Source organism: Enhydra lutris, unplaced genomic scaffold (assembly GCF_002288905.1).
Source record: "Enhydra lutris kenyoni isolate GAN:26980312 unplaced genomic scaffold, ASM228890v2 scaffoldscaffold36, whole genome shotgun sequence".
Lineage (NCBI taxonomy): Eukaryota > Metazoa > Chordata > Mammalia > Carnivora > Mustelidae > Enhydra > Enhydra lutris.
In genome coordinates, this window is record NW_019154120.1 from 17,356,332 (window position 1) to 17,373,175 (window position 16,844).

At 49.4% G+C, this 16,844-nt stretch overlaps 1 protein-coding gene across 1 annotated transcript in view; it reads left to right on the forward strand.

Annotated features, from left to right (window-relative positions):
• Positions 1–16,844, forward strand: part of LOC111154273 (alpha kinase 2) — a 116,076-nt gene that overhangs the window by 72,122 nt on the left and 27,110 nt on the right. Inside the window, exons 5-8 of the mRNA XM_022513782.1 lie at positions 5,076–8,298; positions 11,742–11,889; positions 15,177–15,304; positions 15,413–15,448. Coding sequence (XP_022369490.1) covers positions 5,076–8,298; positions 11,742–11,889; positions 15,177–15,304; positions 15,413–15,448 — 3,535 coding nt within the window. The remainder of the gene's footprint in view (positions 1–5,075; positions 8,299–11,741; positions 11,890–15,176; positions 15,305–15,412; positions 15,449–16,844) is intronic.

Genomic DNA, 16,844 nt, shown 5'->3' on the forward strand with positions numbered 1-16,844 from the left:
TTCAACTGTTAGTGACTAAATTAGTCTCATGGACTTTGTTGGCATTGAGGACACTCTTGTTAATGAAGACGAGTGTAACTCTGAACATCACGGGGCAGATGAAGAGACGTCACAGCTTTCCTAAGGGATCCTCCTCGGGAGGCCACAGTTTTGAAAAGGCCGGCAAAGGAAGCAAGGCGTTTATAGGAGGAGAGGGTGTTGCTAGAGAGGGGGCTGGAAAATGCGGTAGGAGCAGAGGGTAGGTTTTCAAGGGCAATAGTGCTTTCAGTAGGACGTTTGGAAGTGTTACTAAATTTGGTTCACCATTTCCTTTCCTTGCCTTCATTCATGTGTTTATTCATGCAGCAAGTTAACGGAGCCGCTACTGTGGGCTAAGGTTCTGGAAATTCAGAAATGAATAACAGAGTCCCTGCCCTTAGGGCTTGTGAGGAAGCTGGCAGATGAACAAGGGGTCCTGTTGCGTAACAAGGACCATTACAGTCTTCTACCCTAAATGTCTTGGGACCCTGGGAGTGCTAGCTTTCACATTAAGCAGGAGTTCCCAGCCTCTTGGTAGTGTTTGCATGAACTTCTCTTGTTAGAAAACTCAAGTTGGAAAGGGCTTTCCAGCCAGACAGACTTGGCTTTAAATCCTGGTTCTGTCATGGACGGTGGGATCTTGGGGAGATTTCGAACCGTGAATATCAGCGACCTTGTGTGTCGGTTCTCAATGGACTGCCCCTCGGCTCCCCGTGCGCCCTTCCTAACGTGCTTACTGAGAAGGGAAGTTCATTAACCATTTCTCTGTTCAGGGAAGCCCGGTGTGAAGCGTTCTCAGCAGAGGGCGCTGGAAGGACACTGCGGGAGGAAGACGATGCTTGGCATTTTTAGTATGGAGTGTGTGTGTGTGTGTGTGTGTGTGTGTGTGTGTGTGTGTGTGTGTTTTCACCCCACACAGCCGGGCCAAGCACGGGGCTCAGAACACGGCCCATCTGCTACCTTGTACCCCTGGCCTAGGGAGGATCTTCCTGCAGGCCCCTCTCCTCGGGAGCCAGAACTCTGCATGGCCCCCCTTTGCACCAACATCTGGCCTCCTGCAGCCCCAAATACACGGGGCTACCATTCCCTGTCTTTACTCCTGCCACATGTCACCCACCCACTGTGAAGGCCGCAGCACCTGCCCCTGCCAGGGCCTAGACCACCGCTGCCTGCCTCTGAGCTGAGTGCTGACTGCATGCCCCCTGCCCACATGTGAAAGGGTGGTCTGTGGCTCACCCAGCAGTTCCAGACCGACTCTGGCCTGGCTAACCCAGTGAAGTTCTCTGTCATCTGGCGGCCTGTTTCAGACCTTCTCCAGCGGGGTCTGAGTAACTTAAAAGCTGCCCTTCCTCGGTGCTTCCCCTCTCCTTAGAGCACGGTGGGGTCTCCCCTCCCCCTAGCTGACAGTTACTCTTCTATGCAACTAACAACTGTAGATTTCAACCTCCCTTCCTGGATGTACCGTGTGGTTGCCGTCTCCCGACTGGACCCAGGCTATTCACCTCATCTGTGAAGAAGACACGATAGCATCAGTCTTTCCAATTTACTTAACCACTGAAATGAGAAAACCTATGTAAAGTCCAGGGCTCACAACTCTGCTCACCAGTGTCTCTCAGTTTTCTCTTGGTCCTGGTCACTACTTTCTTTTCACAGACAACAAGGGAAGCGAATGTCAGCCAGAGCCAGGGATTCGACAGGATGGTGCCGACAAATGTGTGGTTAGCCCTGGAGGAAGAGACTGAGGGTCAGAGAGGCCCGAGAGGTTACTTGGGGTCAAATATACAATACTGTACTGAGCTGAACTCAGGTGCCCAGACGTCGGAGTCCACACTTCTCCCACTGCACTGGACATCCTCCTGGAACCCCAGACCCTCCCCATCTTTTCACCTGAGTGAGAACAGCTTTCTGGCCACCAGCGCCTCTTGAGTTTCAACACTTACTCTATAATGAGAACAGCGGAGTGGCAGGAGAATCACTTGCCGGGGTTCTTTCACAATGACCTCCCTGAGAGATCTCCTCCTAAAAGAAAGGCCTGACTCATTTGAAAGGTGTAAGTCTGTGGTTTCCCTCTTTCTCTGAGTCAGTCTCTGAATGAGACCCAAGGAGCCTGCCCTTGGAACTGTGTCTCAGCCTTGACGAGCATATACTGGGCTGGTAAAAGCTCCACTTTGAGAAAATCCCATTGTTTCAAATAACATTTATGGAATTTCACATCAGCAGTGGACTGTTTGTGTGGCTTGTTGCCTGGACATAATTTCCAAAAGGCCAGCAGTCTTTGTTATGCTCACTGATGCTTCCCTGATGCTTAGAATAGAACTTGGGACATAGTAGATGCTCAGTAAACGTTTGTCGAGTAGATGAATTTACACAGTCAAGGGTTTGCCATACTTCTTTACCTATGTGGGGCTTCACTAGGCTATTTTAAAATGGGACTTTATTTTCAAAGCAAGAGAGGGGAGGAGAGAATATACACTAACAGGAACATGACTGTTCTGGAAATCAAGGCAAGATACCGTGGTTATGCTGATGTATCTCAATGACCAAACTCTCCCTGATCAAAACTTATTTGTCCTGTGACTCACCCACTCCAGACACCAGTGTCTTCTCGGTGTCAGCCTGTAACTCTGGTTTTTTTTTGGGGGGGGGGGGTAATAAGCAATAATGGGTGGTTAAAATCCCAGTAAGCAACATAGGGCTTTTTTAGTGGGAGCCCTTTGGAAAAAAACTGTCCAGTGCCTGGCAGAGAGTTCTACACAAGGCAGCTACTCCATAAATGTCTGTTGGCACTGAGGATAATGTGATGATGACAGGATCTTAAAATAAAGGACTGACACCGGTAGCAAAAATTCAGGCCAGGGAAGAAGGCTCAGGAGAGGGTCATGGTGTTGTTAACTGGACAGTCTGCCTTCATTTCTCAAGTCATGACCAGGAAGCTACCCCAACTTTCTTTCTTCATATTTCAATATATTTGTACTACAGCTCATTATGAAAAAACTGAATGAAAAAGGCAAATGAAAAGAGCATAGAGGTTCAGGTATAGAGGTGAAACCGTACGCATCTTAAACTTCTTGACACTAAGAAGAAAAAAAAACACCCTTGCTTTGTGTTTCCCAGAAGTGATCTTCCTTGTTTTCTCTTTTCCATTTTAAGGTGATGGGGGATATAGAAAGAGAGTAAGTACATTTTTCTTTTTAGAAACACCAGGATGTGATTCAGTAGTGCCCTGGCTTCTGGTTAAAAGACTTTTTAAAAACAGAGTTTTCCCAAAGTCAGGAGCAGACGGGAAGTCCAAAGCCCTTCAGCTTGTAGAGGTTTCATGGGTGATGTTGGCTTGAGCTCCCTGATCGTGAGTGGTTCATTCATTTACTCCTTCTTTCAACAAGTGCTTCTGGTGCACCTGCTGGGTGCTAACCACATAGAATGGGAGCTCCTTCCGACGGGCAGATTGCCTGTGCTCTATCGCACTACTCCCTGATATGCTGGAGGCGGTCAAGAAATATTTGTTGAATCGACGATGGTCCCAGCCCTCATGGAGTGTATAGCACAGGAAATGATACTGAGTTTCTTCTTGTTCATGAGGCCCTTGTATGCCAATAAGATCAGAATTAAATGAACGTCAGGGTGGGTTGAAGGAGGAGATGAGAGGAGAATCACTGGTGACAGCAGGCAGCCTTGGGGGAGTGTGGGGGGCGGTGTGGCTCTGCTGGTCTCTCTCCCACTAGTAGTACGTAAAGGGATTGACTGCAGGGCAGGAAGACCCAGGATTCTCCCGTGTGGTTTCTGGGAGTGAGCCTCGGGACTTGGAGCCACACTGTGCCCAGAAACATTCCAGGTTGGCTTTGTTATGCCCTGGGAGACTCTGTCTCCTCTCCTCTATAAGCCCAGGTATCAGTTTCTGTACATTCGAAAGGGGTTGCTCTAAAGCAGGGGTCCTGGAGGCGAAGACGGAGGTACTTGCCAAAATTTAGCAGTAATTCCCTTTTTGTTGCCTGGGCATGATTTTGATGTGCGTTGAAATAATTGATGAAATTAAAGTTTTAAGAGATAAGAATGTAGTCTAAGATCTTGTTGCTTCCTTCAACAATAGCCGATATCATACAACAGTCAGAGTTTACTCCACACAAAGTGAGTTTCCTCCCTCCTTACCGCCCTCCCTCCCTTCCTCCCTCCCTCCCTCCCTCCCTTCCTTCCTTCCTTCCCTTCCTTCCTTCCTTCCCTTCCTTCCTCCATCCTTCTCTTCTTCCCCTTCCCTTCCTCCCCCTCCCTTCCCTTCCCCTGTTCTTCCTTCTCTCTCCCTCCTCACCTCCCTACCTCCCTCCTCCCTCCCTCCCTCTCTCCCTCCCTTCCTTCTTTCCTTCCTTCCTTCCTCCATCCGTTTCTCTCTCTGTCTCTCTTCCCCTGAATCTTCTACTTCTCATGGGCATGGTCTGCCTGCCACGGGACATCTGTTTTAAAGTGGAAGAGGCATTGTAGAATTCTATAAGCTTCCTGGGGCAGAAGTAATTGGAAGCGCTGGTGACCAGACATAACCCCATTACTTCATTAGAGGCAGGTTCAAAGGACAGGCCTTTCTCTGTTCTTTAGTAACATCATTAGCCAGCAGACTGTCCTATTTTGGGGACAAAGTTTATTAATTGCTACTTTACAAGCCTTGTATATTTCATTTGTTAAGGTCATGTGAAATGTATCTTTCTGGAGAGATACACACAAGCTCTGGTGGCTTAACTTGATCAAAATAGTTTACATTCAATTTATTTCTGTCTTTTCTCCTGAGAGACAAGAAAGCATCATCTGATGACTGTTGGAAGGCTTTTTGTTTAAAATGGGGAATTTGACCAAGGGTCCCCTGGAACATAGTTGCTTAAATGTGCATTTCTCCAGGAAGTCTCTAATAGCTAGAGAGGGTCTGGGGACCGGCGTTTCGATTTCAATCATTCCTGCTACTCCTCTTGTCCATTATTACAGTCATCGAGGATTAACATTCTTGGGCTCGCAGGAATGCCCAATTGTGGGCTCTCCTAGGAACAAGTCTATTAATATCACTTTCATCTTCCTAGGTGCAAATTCAGGAAACAGTCAGGGAGAGAGACTTTCTCAGCCAGCTGCCAGCTTTCTCAGATCCTGCTGGGGAGCAGTCTGCATTTGCTGGGACCACAACAAATTCCTTCCCCAATGCAGGAGGGATCGATGAGGAAGACAGATCATTGGCCCGATACTTGGAGCTAGGAAGCTGTACTCAATGTCCACAACACGGAGAAAAGCAGGACAGAAAAGACCATGTACTTGGAGGTTCCTGGACAGAACTAGGATATGAGCTGAGCATCCCAGATGCCCATAATGAAAATACATCCCCCTGGGAGCTGTCAGTGCTTCTTCCCCAAGAGGGCAGTGCTGACCCCTGGGAGCCCAAGGCTCTCTCTGTTGCTTCCCCTGAACCCGAAAAGCCCAGTCTCACCCTGGAAACTCCATGCAATGAGCCAGGGGGCAGGGAAGCAGCAAGCGTGTTGGAGTGTCTTGAAGCACGAGACCAAGGAACACGGGACACTATGGATTCTCCTGCTGGAGCCTCAGCTGATAGATATTTGCCTCCGGAAACTTGCTACACGGACTTAGAGCCGGCAGAGATTCAAAGCAAAGTATCTGATTCACGTTCTCGTGATAACGAGACGCCGGGCATCCTCTCCCACACGCAGCGTTCTGAGCTCCCACAGTGCCCGTGCAGGAGCAGCAAGGGGGGAGACTCTGCTGCGCCGCCTCTTTTTACCAGTACTTTTACCTGGAACATTTCGCAGAAGGCCAGCAAAGGTGGCACAGGGGAAAATTTAGCAGAGACCGAGAATGTCACCTCCGCGCTGGTCTCCACAGTCCAGCCTGGCCGGGAAAGGCCAAGCCCCGGCAGCTCCGGAGGGTTTGAGGAAAGACAGCCGCTGTGTTCTGAGAACAGTTCTTCTGTGCAGTTTCCAGAAGGCGGTGACGAGAGCCCCAGGACCCGTGCCCCAGACACTGCAGACACACCAGCCGGAAATGGTTCGGTTGTGATGTTTCCTCCTGAGAAGCCGGTGTCTTTAACTACTAATCTTGAGTGTCTTCGGGTGACCAGGGAAAGTGGGGACACATCGACCGTTACCATGGCCACCAAAGTCCACCCAGCCAAATACCTCCCTGTTTCAATCGCGGAGGACAGTCACGCCAATGGTCCCAGGGAGAGTTCCCCTCAGGCTCCGGAAGGAAATATTTGCCAGCTTCCTTCCAATGCACAGTTGGGCCATATTTTTCATTATTCCACAACGGCATCTCTAGAAGAGCCCTTTGGCCTGGCTCCCGGGGGGCCAGGAGTCCACATCCACGTTCCTCAGCTCCCAGAAGGAGAGGGTTTCTGCCACACTTCCCCTCTTCAGACTGATAACCATTCTGGAAATAAGAGCCCGGCCGTGGACGGAGCAGGCCGGAGGAGCCTCGAGGAGCATTTCCAAGACAAAGAAAGTGAAACGACACAGAGGATCCAGCAAGAGAGCTTACCCCAAAAGAGTTCTCCTCCTGAAGATGATCTCCAAGAAAGCTGGTCCAGGATGCCTGTTGCCCAAGGGCAGATAGTCCCACTGTCCTCACACTGCTTATCAGCAAACTCCAGGGAGGAGAGAGGACTGAGCTCAGGCGCGGGGACTAGCGCGTGCGAGGCGGCTGAAGCCGCTGTGGAAGTTGGAGGTCAGGCTCCAAGCCACATTTCTCCTCTCTCTAATGTCCCCCTGGAAGAGTCCGGAGGGAGCAGGCCAGGACTTTGGGAAACAGGAAGCAAGCTGAAGATTATAACTCTGGAAGCTTCCATTCCAGAAGTCTGGCCACCCAGACAACAGCCAGGTTCCAAGTACAAGGAGCTGGAAGCGGGTCCCACGATTCCTGACAGGGTCTGGGCTGTGTGGGACGTTCTCAAGGCTCACGGCCCTCAGGCTGAGTCTGGCTCAGAGCTTGCCATTGACAGAGAAGTGCACGTTAGTGGAAAACCAGCCGGCCGTGCATCCTGGAGGAGTCTTTCGTCAGAGTATTTGAGCCAACCCAGACTCCTAGAGTCATCAGTGGATCCTGTGGACGAAAAGGAATTAGACGTCGCAGATTTGCTATACGAGCCTTCCAAAACTGGAAAGAGGGAAAACGTTAACAGTGTGAGCCGAAACCGAGAGGGCGACCGAGTCCAGGCGGATCGCGCAGCTTTCTTTAAACGGTTTCTGACCCGCCCGAAGGTCATGGAGTCCCCTGTGGACCCCACAGATGCGGCAGGTGGGACGGTGTGTGCCTGGGCTGAGACGGCGGGGCCTCCAGCGTCCTCCGCGCCAGTCATCAGTGAGGACAGTGACCGGAATGCTGGGCCCATGGGCCAGAGACTGGCTGTCCGGCCCCCCGTCTTGCAAGTCCTGAGTCCTGACAAAGGTTGGGGGGCACGTCCCCGTGCACGTGGAATCGGCCAAATTCAAGAGGGCAGCAAGAGAAGCTCCGGGGAGGCTGAACGCAGTAAAAACGACAAAGCAGAGTCTGTTTTCCCCACTTTACCTCTTTCTGATGGGCCTGCAGTGATGACTCACGCATGTGACGGAGCAGATATTCGCGACTCCTCGGGTCAAATGCATGACGTCCCTGAGAAGGGTGTCGTGGGGCCCAGAAACCACCCATACGCATTTTCTGACTCAAAGGACAGAGGAGCCGTTGAGAGCGAGTGTGGGAAACATTCACCCTCTCCCAGCGCTCTCACTCGGTTGCCTTTTACCGCCTGTCCTGAAGGAAACATCACAAACTTTTCAGAAAGACACAAAATCCAGGAACCTATAGGGGAGGAGCCCCGCACCGGGGAAGCCACATCCACCGGCGCATCGGGCTCGCCCGCCGTGACCTTGGCCTCCACGGCAGGTGGACGTGTGTCAGAGAAAGCTCCCGAGATACTGCCGTCCCCATGCCAACAGGGCTCCAGCCTGGGCTCTGGGCGAAAACCCAGGGAGGAGAAGCTCGGGCACACGACCGCCCAGACCCTCGGCTTCCCGAAGTCCCCTGCCGCAGGGAGCGGTTCCCGGGAGGTCAAGAGGCAAGAGGCTGCAGGGAGAGGACCCTTAGCTGAGGGCGTGAAGAAGAAACTTCTCTCCAGGGTGGCCACCCTGAGGCTGCGATTGGAGGAGGAGAACGTCAGGCGGAGTTCAAGCTTTCTCAGAAGGATTCCTGCACCTGAACCACCTGCATCAGGCACAGACGGGAGGCAAGACGCGGAGGAGCCTCCTTGCAGAAGAGAGGGAAAAGGTGAGGCTCTGTGGCTGTCGCTGTTAGCGTTTGGGCCGGCGAGCCGGAGGCCCAGCTCCTGTGTGCAGATTGCCGGGCTCTACCTCCAGAGTTTCTGATTCAAGTTTCGGGCTGGAGAAAGCGGCTTCTTTCTTTCTTTTTTTAAGATTTTATTTATTCATCAGAGAAAGAACACACAAGCAGGGAGAGAGGCAGAAGGAGAGGGAGAGGTAAGCTCCCCGCTGAGCTGGGAGCCCAATGCGGGGCTCCACCCCAGGACCTGGAGATCATGACCTGAGCCGAAGGCAGACGCTAACCATCCGAGCCACCCAGGTGCCCCGAGAAAGTGGTTTCTAACAGGTCCCCAGGTGATCTCCAGAGAGAACCGCTAGAAGAGGCTGCCTGGAGGTAGATTTAACCAAGGGAGCGTGATTAAGATGACTTTCTGTTTAATTATCCTTTAAAAAATATTTTAAAAGATAAACAGAGGCATTCATCAGTGTAGCTAATTAGTATAATTAAATAGACCACATACTAAGCAGGATTTACAGAAATAAACATTTAGGTACAATTTGGGCGTCTCCTCTTTAATTGGTGATTTTCATTAAAAACAGCTTAATTGAATCCTGGATTTTCTTCCAAATGTGAACATAAAATTTCTTTCCAACTTACCCTTCTCTTTGAGTCTAAAGTGCCCTGGGGGCTCCGTTCCAGGTTTCAAACCAACTGAGTCTCAGAGCGCTATAAATGCCGTCACCGCTGCTTTTGCACTGGGAGTGCCGCCTCAACCCCAAACTCCATCCCTTAACCCGAATTTTAGCCTCTGTTATTTCAGAGCTCTTCTTTCCCTCCCCATGGGTGGGAGGAGTCAAAAGAGAAGACACCGCAGCCAGTGATGCCATCTGCGCGTGCGGGATCTTGATGCTGGGGCCCCCTTAACCCTAAGGGGGCTTTGCTCCTCCTGCCGGAGTTTTCAGACCTCCACACTGATGCTCCTTATTCCTGTGGACACCACTTGGCCCTCAGCGCCTGCTGCAGGCAGGATTCAATACAAAACTCCCTTCAGAACGTTTGGGGGCATCCAGCCAGGTTTCTAGAAGACATGTTTTAAAACATTTAAAGTTGGGGCACCCAGGTGGCTCAGTCGGTTAAGTGTCTGCCTTCAGCTCAGGTCATGATCCTGGGGTCCTGGGATCCCGTTCCAAGTTGGGAATCCCTGCTCAGTGGGGAGTCTGCCCCTCCTTCTCTGCCTCCCCAGCTTGTGGCTCTCCTCTCTCTCTCTCAAATAAATAAAATCTTAAAAAAAACCCAAAAAAACAAAAAAACACATATTTAAAGAGGATGGAGCGGTATTTTATAAGATTTCTAAAGTGGTTTCAGCCGGAAGGGAAACGTCTATTGGGAATCCTTGTCCGTGGTTTTTCGAGTTTCTGTAGGAACAAGGACGCTGCAGGTAAGCGCGGACTGGTGGAGCTTATGCTGGGTGTCCCCAAGACCTCCTGGGTCAGCGCAGTGTTCTTCTGGGAGGGAGGCTGTGCTCTCAAACCACAGACCGAGCAGGGAAGGAGTTAGTATGTGGGGGGGGGGGGGGTGCAATGCCTCAAATGACTCAAAGAAATAAAACTGAGTAACCTTTCCTGGGAACATTCAAAGCTTTCTATTCTAGTCTTTCCACTCAACACTTGGCCAGAATACGCACAGAAGAAAAACCTAGCCACACTCCCAGGCTTCCTTGTAGCTCCTTCATCTCCATCCCTCCCTTTCTCCCACCCAAAGAGAGGTCCTTTCGGAAGCCCCGAGACCTCTTGTCCAAGCCAGCTTTCTACTAGAAAGCTTTCCGGGACCCTCATTTCATCCTGCTGCCCACTGTATGCCCTTCCCTCTGTCACCCCAACTTTCTGTGTTCAAAACTTAGAATGTGCGGTGGACAGGGTTGGCTGCTTTAGGAACACTCAGGTATCCACAAATCATCATGAAGGCTGCCACTGCATAGAGTTGGAAGGGCCCTTGAGGAATTAGGTCCCAGAGGAGGAGGCAGGCTGGGTCTGGACCAAGAGTTTGAGACCATGGGCCTCAGGACCTAACACAGCTAGCCCCATTGGGCCATTTGCAGTGAAATGGATGTTGCCATCGATAAGCACTTGGTATGTTTTCTCTCTCCCATCATATTGTCAGTATCTTCAGCTACTTCCTAGTTGGGGGACTTATTCCCTGATCAGCCCATTATCACTTTCTGGGAAGAATAAGCTTTTAAATGTGCATTCTGTTGCCCACATGTCTGTTGGCATCAAGGAGGGAAGAGAGGCACCTTTAATCCATTGGCGACTTCACAGTGGGATTTGCGGTAAAGGGGCAAACAAAGCGTCAGCATTGAGGACTTCTGGCTTGGCGGTGGATTACGTCATGTTCTGGGTTATCACAGCTGCGGGGTTAGGGAAGTAGGTTTGCAGAAGATTGACACCAGGTTTCCAGTAACCTTATGGCCAAATCACTCTGCCCACCTGGCTGGGTCTGCCGTCCGTGTCCCGTTCTAATGTCTGTCCTGCCACCCAGTGGCTGGCCTGAGTAATGACACATTTCCCCGTCGGGCAGGGCGCTCATCCCGGATTTAATTAAAAACGCGATGTTTGGGATGCCTGCGTGGCTCAGTTGGTTAAGCAGCTGCCTTCGGCTCAGGTCATGATCCCAGCGTCCTGGGATCAAGTCCCACATCGGGCTCCTTGCTCTGCAGGGAGCCTGCTTCTCCCTCTGCCTCTGCCTGCCATTCTGTCTGCCTGTGCTCGCTCTCCCTCTCTCTGATAAATAAAAAAAATCTTAAAAAAATAAAAAAATAAAAATAAAAATGCGATGTTCAAAGAGCTCAGGCTAACCCCCGAATGGTTTCTTGCTCGCTCCTATTTCATTCAAGAAGATGCTTCTCTTTTGCTAATGAAATTGATGTCAGACATCACTGCACTCCATTAGGATATTTTCAGCGAAGACAACAGATCAAGGGGAAAGATGGATGAATGTTATTCACAGATAACCCACCCAACTGGATTTTATTCTGCTCCTAATCCCCAGCTCTGATTTTGACCTGGACCATCTGGTGATCCTTTAAAAGCATCTCTATTTGGCCCAGGTTTATAGGCTAGGTATCTCCAGCCCCCCACCCTCTTCTTTAAAAAAAAAAAAAAAGTCTCTCACATTCTATTTCACTTTGTGCGTTACAGAGCTCACTCATGCAGTGTTTCTTAATGAAAAATGAGGTGGATTAGTTCATTTTTCTGACTGTATAAGTATGCCACTTCTCCCCTCAGACACTTGGCTTCCTCATCCATGAATTGAGGGTAATAATTATTATCCCTATTTTGGGGATTGTTGTCAGAATGACATGTGATACAATGGCAAAGTCTCTTCCCCACCATGAAGTCTTTCTTTGCAACTGTTGTAAGAACACTGACCTGAAAATCTCTCCTTCACAGCTCCGATATTACTGAAAAAGATCCAAGCCGAGATGTACCCTGACCACTCCGGGAATATTAAATTATGCTGCCAGTTTGCAGAAATTCATGAAGATTCTACTGTCTGGTGGACAAAAGATTCAAAGTCAATAGCCCAAGTGCAGAGAAGGTGCGCTATTTACCTGGTCACTTTTCACTGCTGTTGCGTGTTTCACAACATAGTTCTAAAAGAAAATTATTATAGGAAATAAAAAGGGAAACTGAAGTCGAAACCCCACACCCAAAGTATCCAAGACGAGTAAGTAACCGAAGACAGATGTCTAGACAGAGAAAGCCGTGGAGGGTTCTTAGCCAGGCTCTGCCATCCCTGAGTTTGGGGACCTCAGGAAGTCAGGAAACTTTTCATGATGTTTCTAGAATCAGGGAAACGGGTCAGATCATCTTCTAGTCGGAGGTTCTGTGGTCCCAAGAGTACAGAGCTCTCTTCTGCATGTCTGTGAATTTGGCTGTGTTCTCTGTATCATAATTCCCATGAGCCTGACAAATTTCAAGGCTAAAAAGGTGAACCCAAAGAAAGAAGAAAAGGAAAATTACCTCTCCACCATGAGGTCGTTGAAAGTAGCAGCTTGGAGGGTGATAAACAGCCCCTTTCTGAGATGGGAAAAGCTGTTTATTTCTTGGATGGAGAGGAGAGGAGGAGGGGAGAGAGAGGAGAGTGAGAATCTGCCGAGAATTCCGGTGTGGAATGAACCTGGCGAACGGCTTCCTAGAGCGCTGTGCTGGCAACACACGCTCCTTCAGGTGACCTGCGGACCTGGAGCTTCATCTGACACACCTGAGGGGGCGTGGCTGGTTCTTAAACAGACCAATGGGCTCCGTGGAAACACTGTCACACTGTCTCAGGTGCTTTTTCTGCCAAAGGAGGTCCCTGTTCAGCTCCCTGAGTCACGGAGGTTCCTACCCCCTTCATCTCGCCACAAGCAGCCTGAAAAAGGAAGGACAACCTGAGAGCTTTCTGTCAAATTAAATCAAATGGGTCCGCTGGGAACCCATTCCGGAAATTAGGTCCCAAATGCAACCACGGCAGATTTGAGCTACAGTTTCTTTGCCATGACATCACTCCAGAACACTAACTGGGTTGTGATGGATGGAATCATGTTTGCTGCCTAAAACGCTGCGATCATTCCGCCTGTTTTACGTATGGCTTCAGAAGAATTTTAATGGAGAATAAATGACTTGATTTTTAAATCAAGGCCTCTCCCTAGAGCTGTATAGAAAGGAAGCACCCATTATTCACTTTAAAAACTTGCTGTAGCTGTCAGCCAAGGATAATTAACCAGTGGGGGTGTCTCCATCTTGCTCTGAGCTCAGAATTGGCACCGGAATCCTTTGGGTCCCTTTTCCATCTGAGATGTCTTTAGAAAACCCAGCCTCCCTCTGGGGAGCATTTGGCAACAGTAGGCTTGCCCTGTACCGGTGACACGTGGCCAAGTCTTTACGTTCTTAGCCGCGCTGGCTTCACTCCTTCTTGGCCACACTGGCTTAGGTGCACCCCTTTGCCTCTTCTGTGGTATGTGGGGAATATTTGGGAGGCCTACGTCCTCTGTATATCAAGAAATCATTTACGTTAGTTCAAGTGGCTTTTTAAATGTTATCGAATTTCTTTCACCTTAATTCCAGTCCCTCCAAGAAGTATCTCACTGCCTTGTCAAAACATCATTTCCCAGAAGCTGAAATCTCTCAAGCAAGTATAATATAAACACGTAGCCAAGATCTCTTTCAGCTCATTAAATAATGAAGAACCAGGAAGATAGTAAAGCCATTCAAAGGAACATTTGAGGAATGGAGATTTATATAGTCTGTTGGGCAAATCGATAATACTTTTGCAAACAGGTACAAAACTGGTTAATATTTGACAGGTCATAAACACCGAGGGTTATCTTTTCTCCTAGACAGAACTTGTAAATCGCAAGTTAAAAATGTCTCTGGGGGTTCTAGTTAAACAGCAAAGTCAGGCACAAGAGCATTCTCCCATAATTAAATTCTCCTTGGGTGAGCCCGTGAAACTGACATGTGAAGGGCCGGAAGAGGCCTCCAAGGTTCTCCGTCAGGTGTCAGAGGATCAGGGAATTTGGGTCAGAAGCCACAGAGAAAGACACCGCCCCAGGCCTTCTGTGACTCAGCGTTTCGCAGCCCAACAGGAAATCTTCAGCTCGTGACTGGGACTGTCCACTTTCCACCATGCATTCAGGACGCCTTCAGAGGCTCTCTCGGTGGACGATGTATTATCATTTCATGGGCTTTTCTTTTAAGCCATTGGTGCATGAAACATGTGTAAATCAGAGACTTGATGTCCACTGAAAAACCAACCGAGTGTGTCTCTACTTCAGGGACTAAGCAACTGAGAGGATAAGTGGAATCTGGGTTTGAACTGTGAAATGACCCAAAACTGAAACAGACAAACCTGGTGAATGTTTAACAACATTGTGGAAAAAAACTGCAACAATATTTAATGTAACTTTTTGGCTACAAAGTAAGTTTTTAGTGTGAGACTTTGGAATGAAGACTGCAGCGTTAGCCATAATTCCCATGATCCCAGATTTGAGGGGAGTGATCCAAATCACTTGAAGAGGCAGCGTCATGAGATCAAGGTGAGGACTCCAGACTCAGGCTTTCTTGGTTCAAGTCCCAGCCCAACCCAGCTGTGGGAACTTAGGTCACATGCTTGACCTCTGTATGCCTCAGTTCTCTCATCTGTGAAGTGGGGATAGTAATACCACTTCTCTCATTACATTGATCTGTGTGTGACATGAAATAGATGTTTAAGTCATCAGTACGATGCCAGGTGCATACCAAGTGCTCAGTACATGTTAGCTATCAGCATCATCGTCACCACCGGTTTTTCTGTTCATAGCACGGTGCCTGGAACTTACAATGTTGAATGGGTGGGAGGGCGGATGGATGGCTGGTATTCAGTCTGGGGGTATCCTATTTAAAAAAAAAAAAAGCCCTCAGCCACGTGTCCTTATTTACAGCAGAGACCCCCTTTCTTTTGTCCCTTATTGCATCTGTGTTTAGATTTGGGTTTGGAATTTTCAGGTCTCCTTCAAGCACAGGCACCTGGATTGGTAACATAATTGAGGTGAATTCTGAGCAGAAATGTTCATGACAGCCCCCAGAATCCACATTTCTGGTTCTTTACTAGCAGCAGCCAAACCTCCCAAATGTTTCTGTCTTAATATTGCATGTTGGAGTGAGGATGTTAAGCCAAAATCGTGCTGATCGTCCCCTCAGATGAATGAAGGATTTGAACAGCTCATCGAGGTTTTGTTCTTTAACCAACCGACTGGTCCAAAACATGAGGGCAGGGAAGCATGTTTCTTTCTCCGTAAGTGCATTAGAAACCTCCAACCTCAGGACGATGAAGCGTTCAAATATTCATGTCCCCTACTGCAGTGCGGGTGACAACTCGATTGTGTCCTTGGCCATCATGCAAGCTGGTCAGAAGGACCAGGGCACCTATGACTGCTCCATCAAGAACAGTTACGGAAAACTGACCACTGAGTTTAACCTCACGGCTGAAGGTAAGCCTCGGAGGCTTGGTTTCAGGCGAAAACCGCGAGCTCTAACTCCCCTGCCCCCCAGTTCAGAATGCCCATGCGTACTGAAGGCACTCTCTCCTTTTCTTCTAGTTCTGAAACAACTCACGAGTCACCAGGATCTGAAAGGTAAGCCAGTCGTTGGTTGTCCAAGGACGTGGGCCCTCCGTAAAAGCATGAAATAGCTCCTGGAATCAAGGGTAGAAGCAGTATTCCTGCTGACTCTTCCAACCAAGTAGGAGAGAGCGCAGGAATGACTGAGACACAAAAGACAATTTCAAGCTGGTTGCAGGCCTACCGTAAGTGCGGGAGGTGACGACTGCCCGGAAATGTTTACGAAAGATCAGACTGCAGGTGTGGTGCTCCAGGACAGCTTGGTGGGCTTTGAGGGAAGAGTCCTACCTGTAAGCCTCAGTCTGGCATCCAGCCCCTCTGCAGGCTGTTTTGCGTCTTCAGTTTGCTTGGCAATTTGACTAGCCCATCCGATTCCAAAGACCACCCAGTATCGAGGGGAATAACTTCGTTTGCATCTTAATGAAAACGAGAGATGGGTTTGGATGCTTTCCTTTGGCGTTTGGTGCTGGTATGGCAACAGCCAAACAGGGGCTCCTGAGCAGTCACCTGCCTCGGGGCCACCTAGTGTGGCTTGGTAGAGTCCATGCTTGGCCTGTGTTTCCTCTTAGGGAAAATTCCCTGCCCCCGCACACATGCCCATCCCCACCCAGTAGCGTGCTGGGAAATGTTTAACAACGTGCCCAGGGTGTGTGGGGGAGGGTGCACTGATTTGTTGAGTTTTCTCATTTCTGTGGTGTAAATACTATCACCATGGCCAATTTTTACTGCACGTGTGAGATGGAGAAAACACGGAGCCAGGAAGAGATGCCCACCAGCAGCTGGAGCGAGCTGGCTGCAGCCCACCCATGCACGCCAACCCATGCACGCCCACCTGTGCACGCCCGCGTCACTGACCATAGCTTTTTGCATCTCGTAGGAGCTTTGGTGACTTTTAGAAGAGATGTGAGTAAAATGGATAACTCAGTTGATTCAGCCTCATAAAGAAATTCACCTCGTGGGCTGATTTTTAGACAAACAAAAACACCCGAAGACGGGGAAGTCTTTGTGGAGACAAGACAGTAAATGCGATTATGATGGGGGAACACCTAGTTCATAAAGGGCAAGGAGCTGGGATCTTGACTTAGAAATGGTCTAGCAGGGGCGCCTGAGTGGTGCAGTGGGTTAAAGCCTCTGTCTTCGGCTCAGGTCATGATCTCAGGGTCTTGGGATTGAGCCCCGCATCGGGCTCTCTGCTCAGTGGGGAGCCTCCTTCCCCCTGCCTCTCTGCCTACTTGTGATCTCTCTCACGTATCATGATATTTATATCATGATATTTATCGGCAACAACAAACAGGCTCTTTGCAAACCTATTCAAACGTTATGTACCTGTCTTTAGTGTGGAGTACGCTTATATGATTTCAGATCCTTTTGCCATGTCTGCCCCCCCATCTCCCCAAAAGTCTAAATAAGC